A 24,757-nucleotide genomic window follows, 5' to 3' on the forward strand; every position below is an offset into this window, starting at 1 on the left:
AGGTGGTCTGGGGGACTGGGAAGCCTTTCCCACTGTGACGGACTATGTTTTTCACAAGTACGAAAAATCCAGTGGTTTCCATGGTGGGATTTTAGCCATGCGAGATCTACTGAGGCTTAATCATGTGGTCCCAGCTGAAAAGTCCTAGATTACTCATTAACCATGGAATAACAGCATCTCCTAATCATGCATTAGCCCTCTATAAATGGAAGTACAGTGTGACATGAGGCCCATGCCCTTTTACAGTAATTATTTTTCACCTGGACATTTAGTTTATTGTATTTCTCTGACATGATCCACTGTAGATTAATTATTCTGTTGTCTATGTGTTTCTCAGAGAATAAAGGGATCTTACAGGCTTTCTTCCTCATCATCTTCTCTACTTAGAGTTAGGAGCCAGATGTTTTCAACAACTCAGACTGATCTCCATCTATTCTCCATCACCTCTGTGAGGTTTCTCCTGGCTACAGTGGGTCTCAGGAATTTCCATCCTTCCAAGGACAAGCTTCTGCAGGCAAAGTAATCTTCCTTGGTGCCTCAAACCTCACCTGCCACAAGGGGACTGATGCCAGAAGACTCAGGTCACCCTCAAAAGGGATTGTTCTCTTTTGCTGGGACTGGCAAGAGGGAGGGACCATTAAAGTCAGCTCTTTCTGGAGAGGAGGGCACCAGCACAGCAGCTAAGTTATGTAACACCAGAGGCTTTCCAATCAGCCACCTAAATGTTGCTGAATATTGTGAGTTTTGGACATTATTGAGATTTGATTGCCTACTGGAGCGAGGTTCCATATTCTGTTGCTTTTATTTGCTCTGCAGAGCTACCAAACCTATGAAAACACCAAAGTGGAGCTTTTGGATGACATCTTGGAAACCACTGCAAATAAATAATGATTTGCTCCAAGACATAAATTGCAAATTAGGTTTTCCTGGAAAGTTATAAGCTGTTACTCGCTGCATGTCTTTTATAATTTAATAGTGGAACTGTCATGTATAATTACTTCCATTACTAATGCTGAATAAATTTGTGTTTAGTTTCTATTGAGTAAGAAATAAGCTTCTTCATTTTATATGAACTCTTCGTCCATAAATCTGCATCTCTACATACAAGTTAGCTTCAAAACTGCTAAGTGCACAAACTACACAAAACCTGAATTTTCAGGTGACCAAAGGTAACAAAACTAGTAGCTTAGTAAGATAGTCTGACCCCAATGGCTTCTCCTAAGAGGTTTATAAGCTAAGGCAAATTGTGTGAAGCATGGAACAGACCAAACCACTGAATGTCAGAAAGCAAGCATTTACTGGGAAGGCTATTACAAGACACTTGTAGCCTTTAATTTTTTTTACAAGAAAAAACTTGGGAGCTTATAGCATCACTCCTGTACGTGTTAATACTGACAACCTTCATCTCATGATTAAAGGATGTACTGGAATGTAGCGTAGCTGACAAAATGCTCCCACCTCCTGCTTCCCATGGAGAGCAGGCAGGACACCTCAGGTGATGACAAACCCCTGCCTCTGGAAGGCAAGTTTGGGCATTTTATTCCCAACAGAACTATTTAGAAGGCTCTTGGAGAGGCATTAATTGCCATCACATGTCAAGGGAAGCCACTGTGTTGAGTTCAGGTCTGGAAGTGAGGGAAATCTCTGCAGGTGTACTGGGGAGAGGCCTAAGGCAGCTCCTTTGGTTCCAAGAGGAGCTTTCCTCCCAGAATAGCTGAGAAGGGTCTTGGCATGGCATTGGGACACAGACAAGAAGAGTGGCTTACCTGTGAGCCTGTGGAATATCTTCCAGGTGTCCTTGACCCCGAGGTTTTTCCTGAGCCGATAGAACTCTCTGTACTTTTCCCACTACAGCAATGTGTGCGCAGGCATTTTCCATACTCCTTACGTACCTAGCCAAGGAAAGAGTGGTGGTGGTTAGCAGGCAGCTCCTCCTCCAGCCTACTGCCTTCTATTTTCAACACAGCCCCTTATTTTTCCTCAGTGTTTTGTTAAAACAAGATCTGCTGCAGTGTGTGGGAAAGAAGTCTAGTACCCCTTGCAGCTGAGCTCATGGTCTGGGATGTCACAAGAGACTGCTCCCCTGCAGCAGAGCTGCTCGTTGACACCAGCCGGTTACAGCATCCTCTGAGGCACATCAAAGGAGCATGGGAGAAAGTGCAGGTACACTATTTATGACTGAAAATTAATATCGCTGTAGATTTGATATAAACTAGCATATTGGCTCATCAAGGTACTAAAAGTTATTGCTTCTGGCAGGGGACTAAGAAGAAAGAATTCCAAGAGAAACATATGAAAGCTATTGATTTTTTTATTAAAAAAAATGTTTCTTGCAGTCAAATTGAAGTTTGAGGAAACTGTAGAACCAGCAGCATTAGAGATTATATTCCCGATGCTCAGGGATGGCTGGAGCCTGCTTTTCCACAGCAAGCCAGTCATGTTTTAAATGGGCATTGCAGTCAAATTCGTGCCACCTCCTTTGCTTCAGGGGAACTACGCTGACTTGTGCCAGGACAGGATCTAACCTTCCACCAAGCTTCAGGTGTGGCTTTTTGTGGGCAGCAACACCCAGAAACCAGATGGGACAGGGCTGAAGGTGAGCAGACTCTACTAAAGAGCCAAAAGAGAGTCATGTTATCCATTGACACAAAAAAGCCCCAAAACCACCATGCATGTCCAAAACACCAGTTGAAATTCCTTGAAGCACACGGATAGCTGTAACATTTTGCCAAACTCTCTATGAGCATTTCACAACTCTGTGAAACAACTGTTTAAATAGCAAATTACAGCTTTTTCATTAGGCTCTTCCTTAAGCGCTTGAGACAAACACATACCACAAGTGCCCAATATGCTCGAGTGCCTAATCAATCCTTTGCTGAGAGAAAATAATTCAATTGCTTTAATTAGCCACCCACTGCTTGCCTCTCTGCAGCATTTTGCTGATTTTCTAGGCCATGATAGATAGGAAAGGAAAGGATTTTTTTTCTCCTCTTAAATAATACCTCTCTCAGCTCTTAGGTCAGAGAGGTGCATCCACCCCACAGCAAGGTACCAGCTGCATTCTCCTTCCCTCTGTGCAGCCGTAAATCAGGAACAATTCCACAGCTATCAGTGATGATTTAAGGGTGTAAACTGGCTTAAGACAGAAAAGAGAATGGTTCTGTCATGCTGACTGAGAACCCCATGAGCCAAGGAGGCTGCAGAGCTGTGCAGGGATGCTGGGTTAGGGACTGACCCTTTGCGGGGTGCATTGGAGGTGAGAAAAAGTACCAGTGAGAATGGTGCAGAAATTCAAACTCCTCATCAGAGAGGCATCTGCAGGTTTAATAAGCAATGGTGATGCTTCCTACACTCTTACTGTCATCTTGCCTGGAAACACTCTTGCTGAAAGGTTTGGGATCATCAGCAGGAAATTGCATCTAGATAAAGCTTTTAAGCTTCTTAAGATGGACAAATTTGAGATGCAACGACAAGGACAAAAGTCTTAACCCCAAAAGTCTTCCTTTGTTTCCAAGAATGACATTTTCACACAGCTCTGCAGATCCTTCCAGAGGCATCTCTTGCAGAGCTCACTTATTATGATGAATTTTGATTATGTTTTCATGGGCTGGATCTCCCTTCCCTGTACAGCAAAATGTGAGTAACAGAGGAGCAAGCCCGTGGCTCTCAGATGGAGGACAGATCTCAACATGGACCTGACCTTCCTCAATAAGCCATTTTGCTGAAAGATACCGGTTATTACCCTGAGAAACTGGGACAGTGTATCCACATAAACTCTTCCCTATGTTTATATTGGTTCACTAAACTGCCCTTTGAAACTAAGATGTACATAATTATCAGCAGACATGCACATAATTGGAGAGCTCTGAAATACTGAATTTAAGTAGAGAACAAAAAGGTTCTTAAAAATACTTACTACTGATTGTCAGAGGCTGTAAATTTGATCTACATAAACACAGAGCTTTTATTCTGTTGGGGTTTTTTTCCCCTAGAGTTTATCTAAGTTACTCTACTGTTATCTTGCAAATGTTAATTGGGGCATACTTCAATTTCCACCAAGAAGCACTTGCTGTGCTTGCTTTGAGGAAGATTTCCAAAACACCATATCAGACCCAAGCAATACAAAGGCTAATGAACCGCTGCAGAGAGCAGGTCCTTCAGTCCTCAAAAAAAGCAGGGGAAGCAGCCCCTATTACATCCCATCAACCCACATATGCTGCCACGGGAAGGGGTGATTTCCTGCAGGGACTGCAAATGAGGATGTAAGGCTCCGTTTTGCTGTGAGCACTGAGCCACGTGAGCACTTTCTGGATGCTTGTGGATTCTCTCCCCTCTCACACTGGCATACAGGGAAGGAGAATCTGGCTGACAGCAGGCAAAGCCCTGTTACCGAGCCCTGCAAACTGACAGCTGCCTTTTCCCTTGCCTCTGACACATCTGTTGCCAGGGCCCTGGCTCCTGAAATGCCACTGCCACATATCCTTGTTAGAACCTCATTTCCCAGCATCTTGCTGTTTCCAGTCTAAATACTACCCTTATTAGGTGCACAGAGATAATATGTGTGATACAAATTCAGGGCACAGAGACAATGCTATGCTGTGGTTGTTAGGCAACAAAACACCTCGTTACCACCTCTCTTGCTGCTGGGAACCATCCGTCTTACCTTTTTCTGGAGGACACAATGGAAAATGAATATAAACATTCCCTGCAGAGAATTGAATATGGTGAAGAGATACGCCATGATGACTGTGCTTTCATTAATATACATGAGTCCAAATGCCCAGGTCAGTCCTAATAGGCAGAGTAGGGCTATTGCACCTATAACCCAGGACCTGTTAGGAGAAACAAACAAACAAAAAAGAAAGGGATTGGTTTTTCACCTACACAAAAGAAGGCATGTGTCTACAGGCAGGAAGACTTTGCCCCTGGTTTTAGCAAAAAGAAAACAGCATATCAAAATAAATCACAGGGAGCTTTTGTCTTCAAGCTGGATGCAGTTTACAAATCTTCAAGCTCAAGGAAATATAAGGAAATGGAAGTGTTACGAGCATAGAAATTTATCATAACCAAAGCACATTTGAAACCACAATGTCTCCTTTCTTTTTAAATATGTAAAAGCAGTGTGCATGTAAATGACATGTAGATGTTATTTCTGCAAATGAAGGAAAAGAAAATAAACCAAATGAAACAACAACTCTGATTGTCACTTTTTTTTAGTGTCCACTGGTTTCACAGGACTGCCAGCTGGATTAGCTTCTTTATTTACACTTAACACCAAGACACATGTATTGCTGCATTTTAGCTAGTCTCCCATATGCCTGTAAGCCAGATAAACAGCTACAGGCAGGTGGGCAAGCGTTCCCTGCCTGCCAGATTCACTCCACACAAGGATGTTCTTTGCAATGCTGCTTCACACTTCTTCCACCCTACGATGAGGGGAAGTGTGTATACTCGTACAGGCACTCACACACTACATTTGCTAACGCGGTAACTGCTGCCACACTTCTGCCCAGAGAAAAGGAGGGGTAATCCTTCTTCACATGGGCTGCAAAACTAAGATTATCACTTGCTCCACCTCAGGAGGGCAGTGGGAGTAGAGGCGCAGTCACTGCTTGGCCCCAAATGTTCCAACAAATACGGGTAAGCAGACAGCTTTTGCTTGCTTTCTCCCACTGACTTTCTGCCTGGACAACAGAGCTGGGGACATGGGATGACTGCTGCATGTTAGGTTTTTTGGGTCTTTTCAGGAAAGCTGGAAGCTCTGCTGGGATGGCAGGAGAAGTATTCCATGTTACCCTGCTAAATAACATTTAGTCATCTCCTAAACTATCTTCTCAAATACCAGGACAATATATGAAGTGTGAGAAGCAGTATAGGAACTCTGTCCTGCTCCTAGCCATCTCCCTAGTTTTCACATGATGTGTTACCTACAACTTTAAAGGAATTGCTGCTGCACAGCGGAGGGAGTCAACTTCTAGCTGGGAAGCAAGCAGTACCTTGAATATCTGTTTGCTCTTTACCTGAAGGCTTTGATTTTCTTCTGTGAGCCCCTGCTATCATTAGGTGTAACATCATAAAAATGAAGGCATTGATATCCAGTCTTTGTACCTCTTCCTCACTGTTTAGCCCTTCTACACCCCAAAACAGACAAGACTGCAGTCAGCCAGCACCTCTGCTTCCTTGTCTGCCCAAAGCCCCCTGGGATGCTGCAGAAGGGCTCACAGGGACAAAGATCTACCTATGTTTCCAAGCCACTTCAGCCTTGTAGAAACGTGACCTGTGTTTGGAATGTTTGGGCTTCCATGTGCTAAGCAGAACATGGAGCAAGGGGGAGAAAGATGAAGCAGCAGCAACTTGGGGGGACAAATCAGTCCTGCAGAGGTCAGACAGACAATCTCTGCTATGGAGATGCCATGGCAGCTACAGCCTTGAGTCCTTTTCCTTTTAGCAGGGTTTGTCACAAAGAAAAGCATACTAATGCTGTATTCATGTCTTCTGTTGTTTGTTTTGTTTTTTTTTTCTTTAGGTATTAGAATGAAAATGCAGCATTAAGTCTTCCACTGAAGTTTATAAAATATGTTTTATTTTACCACATGACCAGAAGAGCTCCCTAAGGTAACTGCTTATTAAGACAGTTCTTTAAAAATCACTATTATGTATCCAGCAGACCAGAACAGCTCCTTTGAAGCATTTCCAGTCAATCCCACTAATAAATATTTAGTGTGATGCAAATTGAAAAGACATTCTCACAATCCTTCAGAAAGGTAGCCACTAGATAAAGTCTACAGCTTTAGTCGCTTGGGGTATTTTTCTCCCCAAGATTCCACCATCAGTGAGAGTACGCTATTGTCCTAATTGCATACCAATTAATAAAATACAAATAATTTTCTTTTTCATCAAAAAGAAGAAAAATTACGTGGAAATCCCCCCCCCTTTTTTTTTTCCTTCCTCTTCTTTGCTCATCCCAGGATAAAAGCTTCCTGCACTTGCAGAGTCTTTTAAAAATGATTCCCTGGATATCACAAAAGTATTCTGCTCTGAAGCATAGCCCATTCTTGAATCTGATTAAAGAGCCTTTGGCTGCAGAGGTGTGCAGGAATGAAACAGTTATTTAGTGAAGATATGCTACCTACAGTGATGGAAAGGAATCTGTGGGTTAGAGGACCCCCAGCAGTGCAGACTGCACGCATTACAGTGTTGTGCTTCAGAAAACAAGAGCCGGTGATAAAGAGGACGTGGAGATCACTATGAATAGCTCCATCCCGTATCCGCAGAAAAAAACAGAACCAAGCGATGAAAGAGAACATGGGAATGGTGCTGAAAGAATGAACACAAAGGACTCTTCACCAGAAGAACAAACTGAAAGTCTATTGCAAAGTTGGTTTGCTTCTATTTTGTGCTACTGCACATTACTTTTTTGGTTGCAGGAGAAAGAGCGCAGATGCCCTAAGGTATGTAATTTCCAGGCATTTTTGGCTTTCTTCATAGGTTTGGGGGTTTTTTTTTGGTGCAGCTTGAGGTTTTTATCTTGCTCTTTGTACAGACTTGCTACTTCTTTTTCATGGTTTTTCTTTCCTGTAGTGGAATTTTATTGCAATAAAGAAACAAAAATATCCATTTGTTGGTGCATTTGAAAATCAGTGGTTTACAATTAGGGACAATTAGGAGGTACTCCAATGAGTAAGGAGTCTCCAATGCACCAATGCACACATATTTGCTTGCACTACTCCCATTAACTAGAAAGGGAATCATCGGGAATAGCACCCATGCACCTTTCTCAAAATTTGCTTCTGTATTTATATTACCATAAAGCAATCCCAGTGAAAGAGCACAGTGGACCAGAGGCTGCTATTGGTAAAACAAGTCTGTACTACACAGGATTAACTTAGGGACTTTCACCTTGAATTCAAGTAACATCCAATTAAAGAATATTAAGCAAATAAGGTGACAATTGGTTGGCAATACACATGCAGCACATTTACTCTGCACCTTAGCTGTATGCCTGACCATTTTCCTGCACAGTTTGCTCTTCTGCCTCAAAAGCGAATAACAGAAGCTTTAATGATTTTTCAATATTGATCTGACAGCTGGTTCATGAGACCACACTGATAAATGAAATTTATCAGCCATTCAGGTCATTCTTACTTGATGAAGGGTCTGTTATCCTCATAGCTAAAGAATGCATAGACATAAAGACAAGAACACCAACATTAGAAATATAATGACATAGAGAATAGAGTTTACTACTGGTTCCCCTCCCTTCTCCCACCAGCCATCACCAAAACCAAAGGTGGACTGGCATCAGGTGCACCTGGAACACACCAGCCAGCCTGGCTTGCTGCCCCAGGGAATTGAAATGTGACTGGGAATGCTGGCTTAATGCACAGAAGCATGCATCGCTAGCTGTGAGCTGCAGCTACCCCTCCTGGCTACCACCACACAGCTGCCAATTGACTTTGAACTATCTTTTAAATATCATGGCTGTCCCTGCAGAAGACAAGTTTTGAAGCCCCAGCATAGCCACCACAGGCGGCTTTCACGTGTTCAAGAGGCAAAACTTCACCACATCTCCACACTCTCTGCCTGTGGGGCTGCAGTGTGTTACAGGGGTATCTTTATTGCCATTTACTTTTCCTAGGTGGAACTCCCAAGTTGCCACATTATGAGCCAAACTGCAGTATTCTTGAGGTAATTGCATCAGGATCTTCTAAAGCCCTGGGTGACAAGGCATGGGCCTATTTGCTACCATTTCATGGGGAAGGGCAAAGAAAGGCCTCTGCCAGGCAAAGGGTGAAGAGCAGCTCCCTGCAGTGATGAAGAAACCAAGCTGGATCACTCAAAGTGAGCTCCTGTCACTGTGGGGACACAAGACCAGTCACAGGCATGTTCCTAGGGGAGTCTCCCTGCCCTTCGGGGACAGGCTGTGTGCCTAACCCTGCCTGTGTGGCAGGCGATGTGCAACGCGTGGGGAGAGCAGGCCAACTCCCAGGCCTGCTCTCCCCACCGACACGGAACGTTTGAACCTGCAATCCCTCGCAGAAACCCCCATGGGTGCCAGAGATGGAGGATGGCTCAGCATGTTCATCTCGTTACCCCTGTCAACACAGCCAGGGCCAGTCCATCCTGCTGAGACCTCCTTTGGTTACTACTGGCAACCTGCAGCACCCCTACAATGCAATTAAATGAAATGAAGATATGAGACGATCTGGAGCTGTCAGCCCAGCAACGTGGGCAGGAGCAGGGCCTGCATTTCTATTGCTGTGTTCACAAGCCCTCAGGTTTTATGGTAAACACTTTATACTGAAAAGCAACCAGCACTAGATTATAAAACTACAGAATTAGAGGGTTTTTTTATACTGTTGATACTATCCAGACCCCCACAAAATTTTTCATCAACTCATAATAGTGTTTCTTCAAGGCAGCTGAAGGTTCCATTTCATTTTTCTACAGACAAAATGCGAAATTGGTAAACTCAGATTCCCTTTGAGCTTGAGGCTAACACTTCAAAGAAGCTCAGGAGAAAACCATCAAAAAGACCTTGGCAGTTTTTATGCTATTTCCAACATGGATGTCTCTAGGACCCACTGCCCAGAGCAAACAGGCGCCTAAAGAAGTGAGATTTTCAAAGATGCCTAACTCCCAGTTTAATTCTCTACACATAGGGGCCATAGAACTTAGTCTCTTATATCCCTCATGAAATACAATCCTTTTTATTTTACCAACTCAAGTGTTGTAAGAAGCTTAACTCTTGTGTTAGCAACAATTTCTGACAAAAATTCAGAATGGTTTTTTTTTCACCCGTGGTAGTCAGTGAAACCTATCAGTGCTGCAGTAATACTGTGTCATTATCTGCAATACGTAAAAACCATCACTTAGACAAGAGAAAAGCCTTGGAAGAGCCTTAGTTCCCAGAAAAATGGAGGTGCTGATGGGAAAACTGAGATTATATACACTAGTGGTAAAAGCAAGTAATAGTTGAAGCAGAAATTGTTGGAAAATCTAGCCTAGCACAGCTTGAGATGCTGCATCTAAAGTGCTATCTCCAGATTTGGATAAATTCATCCAATACCTGGCAGTAAGGGATATAGCCCATTACATTTAAATTATGTGACTCTGCTCCCCCCACAGTTAATGTCAGACTGGTACCCCCAAAGAGGAATTTATCCCTTAAAAGGACAGGTATTTAAGGTAGGTGGGGCTTCGCCATTCCCTGAAGAAATACATTTCTCTACTGACTGCAGAGGAAACCTGAATGATGGCTTATGTGGGGGATTCACTTTCAAATACCTGAAGGTAAAAAGCTGATCTTTAGTGGCTGCATTATTCATTGAACCTGTGAAATCTTACCTCACCTCCCTTGTGTTTCTTTGCAGCCCAGATGATGGATAGTGGATGGTCTACCAATCTGTATAAATACCTAATTCATTTTCTAATCTTAAAAAAGCCCTGACTTTACCTTGGGGCAAAGACTTCTTAAGGTTAATTACACATCATGTAAAATTCTTTCAAAATCTTATTTAAGTTAGATGTCATTCAATTTCCCAGAGTACCTTCTCCTTCGGTGATGAGAAAGGATTGTTCATATTACCTTCTATATTCCTGTGTTATTTCCAGACCAATACTTTCTTTAAAAAGTTGCTAAAATTAGCTAATTATATCCTTGTTTAGATGCTTAAGGACTTTCAAAACCGATTCATCCTAAGCTCAAGAACCCCTTTTGCACTGCCTATCCTTTTAAAACCCCAAGAAACACCTTTCTATCACGAGAAGACCAAATTGTTGGGATATACACGGACAGCCCAAAACAGTTACAGACAATCTGCAACTTATATTACAAAATGACTTCCATGTACGTAGATTGGCAATATCCTGAAATGTTAAAGCTTCCACTTTTTTTGCAGCAGGAAAAGTAAGTCAAGAATTTATGTTCACATACAGATTAGTTCTAAAATGCTGCTGAACAGAGAAAGTCTGTTATCAAAAAGCAGCTATTCAGCTCTCATTTAAAAAGAATAATAGTCAGTCTTCTTATACTTTTAAAAGAGCTTTTTTTTTTTTTAAATGAAGTGTAGTTTTGAGCCACATTTAGAGTAAACCTAGGGCTTTAATAAAACCCTACATAACTAATCGACTTTACACACTGTCATTTCATATAACCTTTTACAGTTTAACTTTGCTTAACTTAAATTCATCACTCTTTTCATAATTCCAAGTATTTTCCCATCTCTATGATAGCAGGAAAAGGCTCAGTAAGCACAGGGACTCACGCCTTGGGCCCCAAAATACCTGTTTGGCTAGCAAGGAAAAACACCAAAGTGAGTATACAGGACCTTTAGTAGCTGTTAGGGGTGATGAAACCCAAATAAAAACGATGGATGATGTGCCCCCTCAAAAGCATTCAGAAAGACCCATGGAATTAATTTTAATATGGTGCAAATAAAGCAGAGGGGCAGATGTTTCCTGCAGGCAAGCAGGAGGGAAATACAAAATAAAGCGTGCTATTGTGTCTCCCCACTGCCTGCCGATATGAAGTAGTAGGAATGTTTTGCTTTTTCTTATTTATTTTTAAATTTCAAGGATTAGAAAAGATTGATTTATTGAACTGCTGAAAATCTACAGGAAGGAGTTGGGAAGTCCAGCACTCCCCTCATAAAGCAAACGGGTTCATCATTAATTAGTGAAGGAACATCTTCATGGCGAGAAAAATCAATAGCAAGCAATAAAAGAGTGCTTAAAGGATTTTGCCTTCGCATTTCATGACAAAGTTACCACCTTGATGGCATGAAGCCAGATGGCTACCTAATCTCCTTCCTTAGGCTGCTTGTGTTCATTACACAGCCTTCCAAGTAATCATTTACCAGTCTCATCTTCTGGTTCCCACACTGTCTTTGCCAGTAGGTGGCCAGTCCCCTAAAGACATCTGTAACCATCTCGAGGGGTCAGTGAGCCTGCCACAGCTTCATTTGCAGGAGAAACTCCTGCCTTTGCACGCCTTGGAGATCTGTAAAGGCTGGGGCTTTACCACCTGGCATAAGGGCAATTTTATATATACTGAAAGGCACTTTTGGTTTCTACCAGCAGATCTGCAAATATTATTCAGACTAATGAGGCCAAACCTTCCCTGGCCCTATGTGACACCCAAGACTATGATTTGGGGCAAACAGTGGCTGGGCTTTTCTGCCAAAGGCAAAGCATCATCCCTTTACCTTCAATTCACCCAGGGAAGTCATGTCCTGCTTTCTGAGACTTGTCCTTAATTATTGCAATTGGAAAGAGCAATTCTGTTAAGTTCATCTCATTTTCCGTAAGTAATTAATTACCCTCAGAATTGCTTACCCTGTTTATTTCCTTCCTCCTAACTTTGCAGAGGCATGGCACAATTATTCAAGCCACACTGATGTGTAACCACATATCTAATTGTTTCCACACTATATGGATTCAGCAAAGCCTTTAGACACATTTGTATTATCCAAATAGCACCAGCAGGGCTTGCTGACAAAGTGCTTAAAATGTATGGCCTTTTAAAACAATAATCATGATTTATGGGTTCACAGAAAGACTGTAGGTATTTAATATCTTCCAGGACACTCTCTCAAATCAATAACCACTCATTGATTTTTTTTTTTTTTTAATTCAGAAAGGATGACACCCGTCAGTGGGAAGATTAGTGCTTTACAATAACCATTCAACATTAACACAACCATCACAAAAACATAGGTAAACAACTGAAACCTCAAATCAAAACAATCAGATATCAACCAAACTCTTCTGTGAAAAACTCAAACAGGAGCAGATTGCAACAAATGAAATCAGATGCTGCCATCATCATCTCTGGGGGAAAAAGGCACCCAGACGAAAGTGCAGTCTCTGATGTTTTTCCAGAATTGGAACGGCTTCTGCCTCTGAGGTGCTCACAAACTCTATCCTCAGGCAAAATATAAATGTGCCATACCTTTTCTTGGTAGGAAGCTTGTAAATAATTCATTTGGTGCCAACTCTGAGTGGTTTTTCTGGGTTTGCTTTAGGCTGCCTGTTCAAGTTTGCTCATGCAGAGATGCAGATGAAGGCTATATAGGAGCAGCACCGAGTTAACCAGGGGACTAGGAAGCATGGTGCTTTCTTACACAGGATCCAGGGAGATCTGACAGAACTCTTGGCTAGTTCAGCCTGATAAAGAGGAGACTGAGGGGAGACCTCACTGCAGTTGCACCTTCCTCATGAGAGGAAGCAGAGGGGCAGACACTGATCTCTGCTCTGTGGTGACCAGCGACAGGACCCAAGGAAATGGCCAGAAGTTGTGTTAGTGGAGGTTTCGATTGGATATCAGAAAAAAAGTTCTTCATCCAGAGGGTGGTTGGGCACTGGAACAGGCTTCCCAGGGAAGTGGTCACAGCACCAACCCTAACAGAGCTCAAGAAGCCTTTGGAAAATGCCTTTTGGGTGTTCTCCTGTGTAGAAGTCCAGGAGCTGGACTTCAATATCCTCGGGATATTCTATAAATCTATGATTCTATGACCATCAGGCTGTGAAGACATGGTACTCTCTCTCAAGGTGACATGAAACACAAAGATCATGGCCTGAGCTCCAGGACAATGAAAATGAGGGAAGCAGTTTCTAATGCCCAGCTCAGTACTCCACAGCCAGTATCTAAACTTTGAGGAGGGAAAGGTTTTCCAAGGGAGAAAAAAGCTATTCCTCATTTTCCAAAGCACTCAGATCATTTGGTCATCCTTGCAAAACACTCCTGTTAAGATTTCTGGTGACAGAGAACGTGCTGTCTGCACATCCCAAGCACTGTTAAAACACACTTATTTCTCATCCAAGTTTATCCAGACCCAGACACTGGCTCGGGAACCCTTTTAGTTCCCTAGGATCAGATTATCCTCTCCTGGAACAGGAACCCATGGATGATTCCTTTACAGAAGCCATCCCTGGAGCTGCTGTGCTTTAAGCCTGCTGTCCCCAGAAGTCAGAGGAGTCCAAAAATGCTGCATACAGCACAGCTGGGTGGGAAGGAGAGATTTTTCAACGTCCTCTTCCTGAACAGCCCACTCAGTTAATCTTTCTATTTTGCTAGTTGGGCTGTATGAAAATCATTAAAGAGAGCTCACTCTGTACAGGCACTGTTGTTTTATTTAAGTTATAGGTAATGTCCAGTCAGGACATGGGTGCATGAAACTTCCTCTCCCCATCTGCTGCTCCAAATAGGGAGTGTTCATGTTGCCAGACCCTCAGCCCTTTCTCCACAAATCTGAGAGCTCTGAAGATAAAGGACTGGACCCTTTTCGCAAGAGCTGAACCCCCTCATTGTACTGTGTCCTGCCTCTGCACTCCCAAGCAACCACAAACCCAGAGGTAATGAAGGATTAAAGTGCTGCTGTTCTGCAAGTCCAGTCCCCTGGGTGAACCCAATGCCATGTTCAGTTCCAGACCCTTTGGCATAACAAACTATTTCCAAGTTGTAGCATTTTATGATTAAACAAAGATGATCTGGAAACCAATTGAGGATCTTAAATCTCCATAGAGAAAGCTGGAATAATCCTTATTGTCTCCCTACTTTGTTTTGCTTCTAAAACGGCTAGAACAAAGCACAGATTAATCTTCCATTAGTAAAAGCATACCTGCTACAAATTATTGTTCTTCACTGGTAATGTAAGTTCTTCATATCAAAGGAGAAAAAAAAAATCTTGCATTTTCAAAACTCATTCCCCACTGCACCAAACCCAGGATGTTTACTTTTTTCTGCATTTCAATCAGCTGAGTAAATAAAACTAGACTGGTAAACCTCTGTTCCTGCCAGCACAATACCACCGTGTTGAATCAAGGATTTAATTTAAACATTTCTACAGATGATTTTTGGAAGTTCTATTTAACCTTTGTTTTCAATTTCTACCTAACTAAGGATTTTTTTTATGACTTAAGCAAACCCACAGGACTGAAACAACAAGCTAATCTGGGGGCTGGGATTAGTCATGTCTCTTCAAATAAAATACATATGTTGAAGCACGAAAATGAGCAGATAATCACACCCATACAACATATGGGGAGAGCGGGCTATGGCAACACTTTTAAAAGAGGCAAATCTTCAAAAGAGGCTTCTCAGCTTTGTGCCTGGTGCTCTCCATCCTTCAGCTCCCCCAGCCTCGCCCAGACTCCCTGAAAGAGCCCATACTGGGCTTTGCAAGGTTTTATATAGTAATAATCAAGGTTAAATCTTTACATTTGGCTCCTACTTTTGGCTGTTAAGTTGTGCATTCTTAGATTTATTTCTTGCAAGCATTTGAGCAAGAGAATTCTATGGAAATAAATACACAATAGAGGAGTATGGTGTGGGTTTTGTTTCCAGTCAGAAACTTGAGAAAACATATACTTTTTTGTTTAGTCATTAAATCAGGGCTGGATGCCTTTAGCTGTGGACCATTTGAAACTTCCATGGCATCCAGCAAGCTGAGGAGGGCTCATTTTGGTCATCTGAGGATTGATTTCTGAAGGCTGCAATGCAGGACATTTCCGCTTCATCCCTGTTAATGGGATTTCAGCATGTGAATCCGGTCACAATGCCTAAAAACATTATCTCCTGTGTGCTCGGAATAAATACATGTTTTTCTAGGGAATTTCACGTTTTTGATATAGTGCTTATTCTTTCATTGTGGAAGGTGGGATGGGAGCAGGTTTCCACAAGAGGAAGAAAACTGCAGCAGAACTACAGTGATTAATGCCAGGATTAAACTATCTGAAGGCCCCTAATTAATAGTGCCTCTTTAGCAACAAAAGGTGCTCCCACCTAAGACCCTGGGTCTCCCTGTCTGAAGGAAAGAAAATTAAATTTCCAGCATGACTTTCAGGTGAGTTTCTACTGCACTAAATGAGTTTTTCCAACAAACCCAGGACTGCAGCCTGACACACTCCTCTTTGGAGGGGTGCCCACATGTGCTTTCTAAAGAGCATCCAGGTGGCCTATGGCACAAACCAAGCTATACCCTGACTAGAACAATAACATAAAAAAGTGGGACAAAAAGGGAAACAAACTGACAAAGCCCTTTGCCTCTTGCCTTCTTTCTCGCGGGTCTGCAACTGCTCTTGGCAGCTACAGCTGACGTGTTGCTCTTCCAAAGTAAACAAAGTAAAATCTCAGTGCCACATACTACAGCACAGAAGAATGTCAGGAAGTCTGGTCTGGCCTAGGAAACACTAACAGACTCAACCACAGCCAGGCAGCACCAGGGAGAGAAGGGATGGATGCCCGTGGGAACTTCAAAGGAAAGGTTATGTCTGAAAGGAAGAGAAAATGATGGGTTCTGGTCTCTGCTGAGAGGGATCCTCTCCCATCCAGCCATTTGAAAATGCCCATTGTGACTTCAGGTGCAGCAGCTGCTTGCCCCCATTCATGAACCCTCTTAATCTGCTTGTAGGACTTGCCTTGTGTTAGCTAAATGACTGTTTTTCCCTTCCAATTTTCCAGCAGTTTTCATGTCACTAACTAATGCACCCCACACAGTGCACAATGAGAGCTTGCAGCAAAGATAAGAGCTCAGATTTCACTAGATACGCTGAGGAGCACATCTGGATTACCATCAGTGTAGCTCCTCTTTCTTTCCCTTTACTAGAACCACAGTGATTTGAATGAACAGCATTCAAACGGCTGCAGAACAAGCACTGCACTGCCACACAGTGCAAACGCACTTGAGGAGGGGCTTCGTCTGAAAGCCTGTTTTGCACAGAGAGTGGTGGTTCAGCATCTGGAAACATGGACGATTTGCTGTGCTGCAGCATCTGGCATGGGTTGGATGAAAACCTGGTGTGGAAGCTACCACAGTACACGCCTGACCACCTGGAAAGGAGCTGATGTATAGAAAACGGAAGAACTGTGCTGGACTATTCACATATAATGTATTTTCCCTTGTCACATAAGGCTTCCTACAGAAATGTGAACACGAAAAAGATTCAGGGTTGTCTTGCCTGCGACAGTCTGAGACATTTTGCACATCTAACATCTTCCCGACACAACGGAAAAGCATGAAGGAGAGACTTTGAGCTGCTCAGCTCCAGAAATCACTCCACACAGCAGCAACCTCTGGTAAAACAGCCTCACAGCTGCTCTAAAGAATTCCAGCTGGTAACACATCCTCATGAGGAGCCATCTGCTAGCAAGAGTGCATCAATACCGTGCTGATATGCCTACAGTCTCCACCTCACAGGCTACAGGTGCAAGCAGCACAGCAGGCTTTCACTGTCCAAAAAGCTTACGTAGTCCCTGGCTTGAAAGATGTGTCTTCCCTGCAAGCTCATAAAGGCTGAGGGAATCAATCTTCCAAAACAATGCCTTCCTGGGTACATTTGTTGACAGTAAATTAGTCTGTGCTCAAGAGCCTTTTTGTGCACCCTTTGCATCCCACTTTTAGCCTCAGAGGGGCCAGGAGTGAGACCCGTGTCATGTGGGCAGAGCCACCAAGGACTAAACAATGCTCCTCTCTGCCCATCTCTGTTCACCAACAAGCCACACAGAGATTAAAGAGCAATGGTCACAGTGGACTTGAAGGACCCAGAAACAGCCACTATAAAAGGTTGGGAAGGAAAATCCCCCCCATCCTGTGTTTGGGGAGGCATGTGCAGAAGCTACAGACACTACCCAAGAGGCAGCTGTTCTGGCACTCTTGTCTGTGTCACTTCATACTAAAGAGATCTTTAAAGGACAGAAGAGATCACAACCCTGGATGAATCCTGTGTAAATATACTGAAGGAAGACACCAAACAGAACTTCTTCATAAGGGCCTACGTAAAAGCATGCTACTCTTGGGGATGGTACCTCTTATGAAACGGAAGCCAATATCCTCCTGGCATCAGTGGCAGGCACAGAAACTCTTGCAGCTCTGAACAACATATCCCACATACACAGGCTCACATCTTTTCCTGGCTACATGCCTCAAAAACAGGATTAGAGCATGGATCTTGCTGTCTCAGTGGGCACAACTGGCTGAATCGGCTCAGCACCAACCCGTCATACAGGGAGGATGCCACTGGCACAGAGGGCAGGACCCACAAATGTGGTTACCCTACTTCCCTCTTGAAAGTGCTGGGCTAAGCCAGAAAAGTTTACAAGTATAAAAATAAACCAGGTCTGTACTCATCAAATCTTTTGCTGGATAACCCCTGGGTAATCAGTGCCCCACCACAGCAATGTCAGAATCTCCCATGCTGGCACAATAATCCAGGGACTGTTCCTGAAGGTTAGGGAAGTTTATTTTTACAACTTTGCACAGTGCCTACAAATCTATCAGCCACACAACATCTGGCTCAGGCACTGCCCTTTGAATGGCTTTTCTGTTGGTGCAGTAATTAAAGGTATCCCAGGTGACACCTGATCCCTTATCAAGTTCATTAATTTAAGTGGAGTTATTTGGCTCTCTATTTTCTACACTTCATAATGTATTTCTAACCTTTAAAGTGACATAGGCAAGGACCAGATTGCAGGGGTGCTTATTAACAGCCTATTAAAATATTTTATGGCCTTTATTTTTACATTGCCATAGGGAATCAAGTATTTTGCTGTTGTTAAACAGGCTCAGGATTTATGTTGCGAGAGCTTCACCACAGCCTAACACAGAGTAATGCTAGGAAATGAACTGGGAGAACAAACTCTCATTCAGCTCTCAGTGTGCTGTAAAGCTGTCACATGCAGATGGCAGCAAGGGGCCCTCCAATGCAGGCCCTCCGTTCGGTTTTATTAAATATAAACCGATACAAGATGCAAGGCTCTGGGACCTGGGTGCCTTTTTACTAACCCTGTAGACCCACAGAGGGAAGCTCAGAAAGGATCTTTGTGGTCCTCTGTGAAATAATGTCTTCTGTGGCTTTTTTATTCCAGAGCTGCTGTAACACATCCACATTTTGCAACTGAGTTGAAGCCAATGACTGTGGAGGAAGACCACAATCTTACTTGCAACAAGACTATGATTGTATCTAGAAGACAACTATGATCTCACTGAAAAATTTTCTGGAGATTGCAAGCCCCTTGCTTCCCTAGGAAACCTCCCTCCCAGGTGAATTCCCTTCTCTGTAACAAATCTGCACTTCCTAACACAAGCACATCCAACCCTGAGAGAACACACGCCTTGAATTTAAAGACTTAATGATGTCCTGCTTAGGTATTCAGAAATTACAATCAAGTGTGTTCTGAAATGCTTGGTTTGATACACTTCCTAGGGTGAGCCTGGGGTCTTCCTGAGTTTATATTATGTTGCTCTTATTTTCTCAAGCATAAAAAGTAATTTGTAATGAAGCAACACATTTGGAAGAGTATCAGCAACGTACTTAAAAGTATTTTAATTGCTTGTGTTTTCAAAACGTTTTAATGAAGTCAAATCAGGAACAGACACTCATCTGCCAAAGAACCTATAAAATATTTTACAATGACATTATAATTGATGCAACTGGTTGTATAAATTCCTGGCATTTTAAACAAAGATACTAGAGATTAGCTCAAGAAGATTATTCAGTAGGCATTTATTATTTCTGCTTTAATTATAACGGCTTTGTTGTTGTTTTTTTCTCCCTAGTTTTTAATTTAAAAATGTCATACTGCAAGGCTTTCCAAACAGATTTTGTGTGGGTAACCTTACAGAGACTGTTCTCAGCGAGCAATCTCATAGCACTAATGCATGACAAGTAGCCATATTAATAAACGCTATTAAATGTACCATGCCTTTAATGCCTCATCCAAGATCAAATGACAGACTATCTTTCTGGGATCAATCCTGGACATCCAGGAGGGATTGCTCCTCTAATTTCATTTTATAGCAGAGCAATGGCAGGAGAAATTGAGGTTCACTGCAGAGCAGCCTGCCCACAACCCAGGCGAATGAGGGCTCTGTGGGTTTCTGACCTCACTGAGATCTCCTGCATTTGTACAGACCCCAGTTCCCTTTCCTCCCAACCCTTGGTGGAGAAGCTGCACCTAAGACACTCACCCAAAGGACCATGCCAGGTCATGGCACACCAATGGCATAGCAAGCCTTGTCCACTGAGAAAGTTTTCAGGAGGGACCCTGACCTGGTTTAACTTAAGGCTGCATCTGCAAGAGTGGCTCAGAACTAAGAACAACAGCCTTGCTGAGAGCTGCCTTGCAACTGTGCAATTCAAACATCTTCTAATGAGCTCCCCTTATGCCTCTTCTCCCCTTCCTACCACAAAAGAGAGAGGAGAACCCACTTCAAGCCACGTTGCACCACGCTCTCCTTTCCTGGGTGAGCAGTAAACTGCTGACTCCCAACAATTTCCTCCTCCTGAAGCTCATTAGCTGGTTTTATTAATTAGCAGGCTCCCAATCTTATCATGCGCTGCACCTGAAATCTCGCTTGTATTTTTGAAGAGAGTAATTAAAGCCAGAGGTAGTTGAATAAACAGGCACTGACAGAGAGGAGTATTCTCTCAATATAATGAAGCAGCTTGCTACACAGTAAAATGCCCAGGCTCAGATGTTAACCCAGTACAAGGGGAAAACATGTTTTGGCTGGCAAGCACACCCACCCGCTGATGTGGGCACACCCAGGTAAATCCTCAATAACTTTGCTGAAAGCAATCAGACTTTGGGGAGAATTCGGGTCATGGAATCTGTCAGGGGCCAAAACAAACAGAAAAGAAGTAAGGCAGCCGCCCTCAGAGCACAGAGAAGTAGTAATAATGAACAGTTTCAACACCTTCCCTGTAGAGACTGCAATAATTAGCTGGTAATTATTGGGCACAGTTTCCTTTACACAGACTAGAAGGTTACCTGCTTCAAGGACAGAAAATGTAGCTTTGCCTCCTTCATGCAAAATTGAATGGAAAATGGCAGCCAAATCCCAGTGTAGTGCTTTATCATCAGCCACTTGGTATCTTTTAGAAACCACTCTGCAGTGCCATAGCCCAAGGTATTACCCCTGGTTAGCACTGCTGCTGGCAGAGCTGGTTCCCATTTTGCTCCTCAGAGGAATGAGGGGATAAACAGCAAAAGACAGAAAAAGGCAGAGAAAAACCACTTACTTGATATTGTCAAGACATCCAGATTCAGGTTTCAGTATGGCAGTATGATGAAACATTTTATAGAGAGCAATCCCAAGGAAGATGACATTAAGCTGCAATGGAGGGGAAAAAAAAAAAAAATTATGTGACACAGCACAATATGATGGGGATAAAGTCAGCTCCTTCTCTGTAAAAGATGGGTTACTGTAGGAAATTAGCTCACAGTACAGTTTTATAGTGACTGAATCACAGAAAATTTCTAAGCTTTTTATAAGGTGAGCTGGCCTGTAGATTGCAGGACTGGTGATGCCACAGCCTTACCAGAGCTGTGGCACTGCTGGTACAAGGCTGGTTCTACTGTAGTGCTTCAAACAGCATTATGGAAAATTAAAAATACTTGCTGTAAGGGCTTTTTCTGTGTCTGAGATGTGTACAGTTGTGAAAAGTCACTCCAAGCATCTTACTTAGCCAGCTTCATTGTAATGAAGCATAAAAGCATCTTTTTCCATGAATACACCCTTAAAACACAGTGTAACAGGGTAGATGGGCAGGGAAATCACAACTGATGCTTAGCACAACGCAAAGTTGAAAAACAAAAAGAAAACAGTTTGATTTGTTCTGTAAAAGATTGGGATAGTGTTTCCATGCCTCAGTGTCTACAAGGCTGCCAATTCCTGGAAAGGAGTTTCCCAAAAGCCCAGCCTAGGATTTGAGACCTAATCAAAAAGGGAAGATATCTTTTTTATGAATGAATTGTTTAAGGGGAAAAAAAACCCCAACAGTTGGAGTTGGTGGCATGGCCCCCTTCCTGATGTGGAAGGCTGCTGAAATGGCTCCCAAGTTGCAGGAGAAGCAGAAGCAGCAGAGACAATGTCTGCATTGAAGTGAGAGCGCCTGGTTTTCTGGGCTAGCCAAACTGTAGTCTAGTCAAAACAAAGGATGGTTTATTTAAGCCATATTGCAGCAATTAAAGTATAAGAAAACTCCAGCTGTCCCTAAAGTTGGGTTCTCTACCTTGTTGCTCTGTTAGCTGATATGCTGGCAACGTGCTAAACATGAAGTCACACAAGCTTCAACTTCTGCTGGGAAGGAAAAGCCCTCATCAAACTTCTTTTCCAGTTTGGACATTTTTTCATCCCCCCCCTCTCAGATTTCCCTTTTTTTTTTTTTCATTATCAATGCAAAACTGCACTCTGTAATTCAAAAAGGGTGTGAGCAGTGAGTGGCATCAAAATAGAGTTTGGCACTTCTAAATGTTCACTGGTAGAAACCAAACTCTGCAAGTGCCCATTCTGAAGCTCCCTGGTCCATTTTGATCAAGTATTTTGCAATGCCAAGAGCCTCTCATAATGAGGGTCTAATTGCTTATGCCAGGTGGGGTCAAAGAAGAACATGCCTTCCTCAAATTAATCTGTGTAAATTAAAGATAAAGAGAAAAGGGACAGAAAAAGTTTTATTTCTTGACCTAAGAGATGGAGTAGTTAATTAGGAGTTCTTACCATAATTATCAAGGTCGCCGGTCCTATAAAGCTCCAAATGAAGTAGGTGTCAAGTCGGAGCCAACATCTGTAATGAAACACAGGGGAGAGAAGGCATTCAAGGACTGCACCCAGGACATACATCAAGAGTGAGCGAGTGACAGAGAAGAATGTGAGCTGCAAAACACGCCGGTGGGAGACAGGAAATATTACACTGCTTGTTCATTTAAATGCTGAATTATGTGCCCAATTTCTGACAGCGCTATTGATGGAGTAAGATAATTACCTCTAGAGGAAGCAGGGAGAAAATGGCACAAGGCCTATTTGCTAAGGCTTTCTGCATCTGTTGGAAAAACTCCTTAAACCATGGGTTTTTTTAAGGAAGGGATCTGGTGAACATCCACAGAGCTTCTTCTTTGCTTTACACTCCTCTTTGCTCTCTAGCTCTGATGCAATGCAAGCTGTCTGACAGCTGTCAAGCAAGATGACATTTCTCCAGCAAGCACATCAGAGAAACTTCGGCACAAATAGGAAGCATGAAGTGGATAACAGAAGGCTGAGGTTTAATTAGGTTCAGCAACTTCCCCTTTAAAGTGTTTTATTTCCCTGAACCTCCCGAGTGTTTTGTTTCCACTAATGTTTCCAGGGTTGCATACGGTCTGCGCTATCACAAGAAGTTGATTCATGGCCTAAAACTAAATTATTAATCGCTTAATTTCAACCGCATTTAATACTCCCCACATTTTTTAAGGCCCCTGGGAAATTACATTTCCATTCCTAGTTCATTCCAGGCGACAGGAAGATAAAATGGAAGTGACTCGTTACAAGACAGACGAATGTAAATTCCAGGAAAGTTTCACATGATGTTTAAAATAATAATATCTTGTCGTGTTTGCAGTGCTGCAAATCACAGTTCCGTTTATACACAAAGGACTGAGAAAGCATAAAACCACTCTTATACTAAATATCCAATGGAATTTCATATTTAGGCAAGTGACAGGAACTGTATATATGAATATATCATGGCGGTGGAGATAGCAGTTCTCTCAAATGACAGCTCTAGTGTATGTGCTTAATGTTTTTTCCCTTCCAATGGACTCTGCAACAGGCAGAAAGGTCTGTGCCAGCAGCCCCATGGGAGATGATCAGCAGGAGATGTCTGATGAGAGAATAAAACATGCCCTGTACCTCTGTGCATGGGAGAAGCCAAGATATGAATAAATTCAAATATGCAGAGAAAACTTCTCACTTCCCTCCCTGACCATATAAATTTCAGGTCTCATCAGTGTTGGAGATGTATCGATGTATATATACACTCATACCGCTATTTGTCACAAATTAAAATACTGTCACTTCCGTGACTGTCATTCCCGAACTGCCTCTGCAGCTGCTCTTCCAGAATCTTCATGTGATAGCATCAAAATCTTAATGCGAGAGGCAAACAGAGGCTTTCAGAGAGATTGCAGGGAAATCTTATTTATTCCGTGGCTGCTGAAGTTCAAGGCGATTTAGATGCAGCTGGTAATGGAACAACATGAGTGACTTGAAACTACTTGAGTCTGATTCCCTATAGGAAAAGGTTTATGTGATCATGACATCTGTGTATCACCCGTAATAACATCTGAAATGTCGCCCAATTGCAACTAGATTTGACAAAGGAATAGAGGTTTCAAGGATAATGAAGTCCCTGTAAAAAGTTCCCCCCCACCCAATTCCTGAACAAGGATGTCCGCATAGCAGCAGCTCACATACTACGTGGCATTTCAGACTTTATACCTACCCCATCCCCCTCAGGAAAAATGAGTAACTAGTGCTTATGCCTCAGCTGCTGCATATAAATCACGGAATACGCAGCCCCATCACTTTTTGCTACTGATAATGAGTGCTGGTGTGTGGGAGAAGACTCAGAGGGTTGAGGGGGTTTTATTTTTTTTTAAATGAAAATATTTTGAACTTTTTTTTTGCCAGTTTAACATTCAAAACAACCCCCAGCCCCTGATGCCCAGGAGCTGGGAACACTATATTTTAGTTGTCATTAACTTGGTTTTCCTTCAGCGTAAGGAGCGACCTGGCTCTTGGAAAGCCTAGGGAAGAGGAAACACATAAACCCTCTCTTTATTTCCTGAAGCATGGTGACCACCCTACAGTCATATCTGGTGCAGCTGATTTTGAATGCATTTAGATTGGGACACGGGGAAAAACAGGGAAGCTGAAATACAGAATGAGCAAAAAAGCTGTGCCAGGCTCAGCAAAGAAGAGCAAAGCAACTGGTTCCTCTT

The 24,757-nt window shown here is 42.8% G+C and overlaps 1 protein-coding gene across 25 annotated transcripts in view; it reads right to left on the bottom strand.

Moving 5' to 3' along the window:
- ADGRL3 (adhesion G protein-coupled receptor L3) overlaps positions 1-24,757 on the bottom strand; it is a 492,701-nt gene that overhangs the window by 34,856 nt on the left and 433,088 nt on the right. For 17 of the 25 annotated variants that reach the window (XM_032108821.1, XM_032108825.1, XM_032108804.1 and 14 more), the window contains 5 exons: positions 22,500-22,566; positions 21,022-21,113; positions 8,146-8,172; positions 4,664-4,832; positions 1,767-1,892 (listed from right to left, as the gene is read on the bottom strand). In XM_032108821.1, the coding sequence (XP_031964712.1) occupies positions 1,767-1,892; positions 4,664-4,832; positions 8,146-8,172; positions 21,022-21,113; positions 22,500-22,566 (481 nt within the window). The remainder of the gene's footprint in view (positions 1-1,766; positions 1,893-4,663; positions 4,833-8,145; positions 8,173-21,021; positions 21,114-22,499; positions 22,567-24,757) is intronic. The other 8 variants (XM_032108810.1, XM_032108808.1, XM_032108818.1 and 5 more) reach the window with 1 other exon arrangement.

Source organism: Corvus moneduloides, chromosome 5 (assembly GCF_009650955.1).
Source record: "Corvus moneduloides isolate bCorMon1 chromosome 5, bCorMon1.pri, whole genome shotgun sequence".
NCBI lineage: Eukaryota > Metazoa > Chordata > Aves > Passeriformes > Corvidae > Corvus > Corvus moneduloides.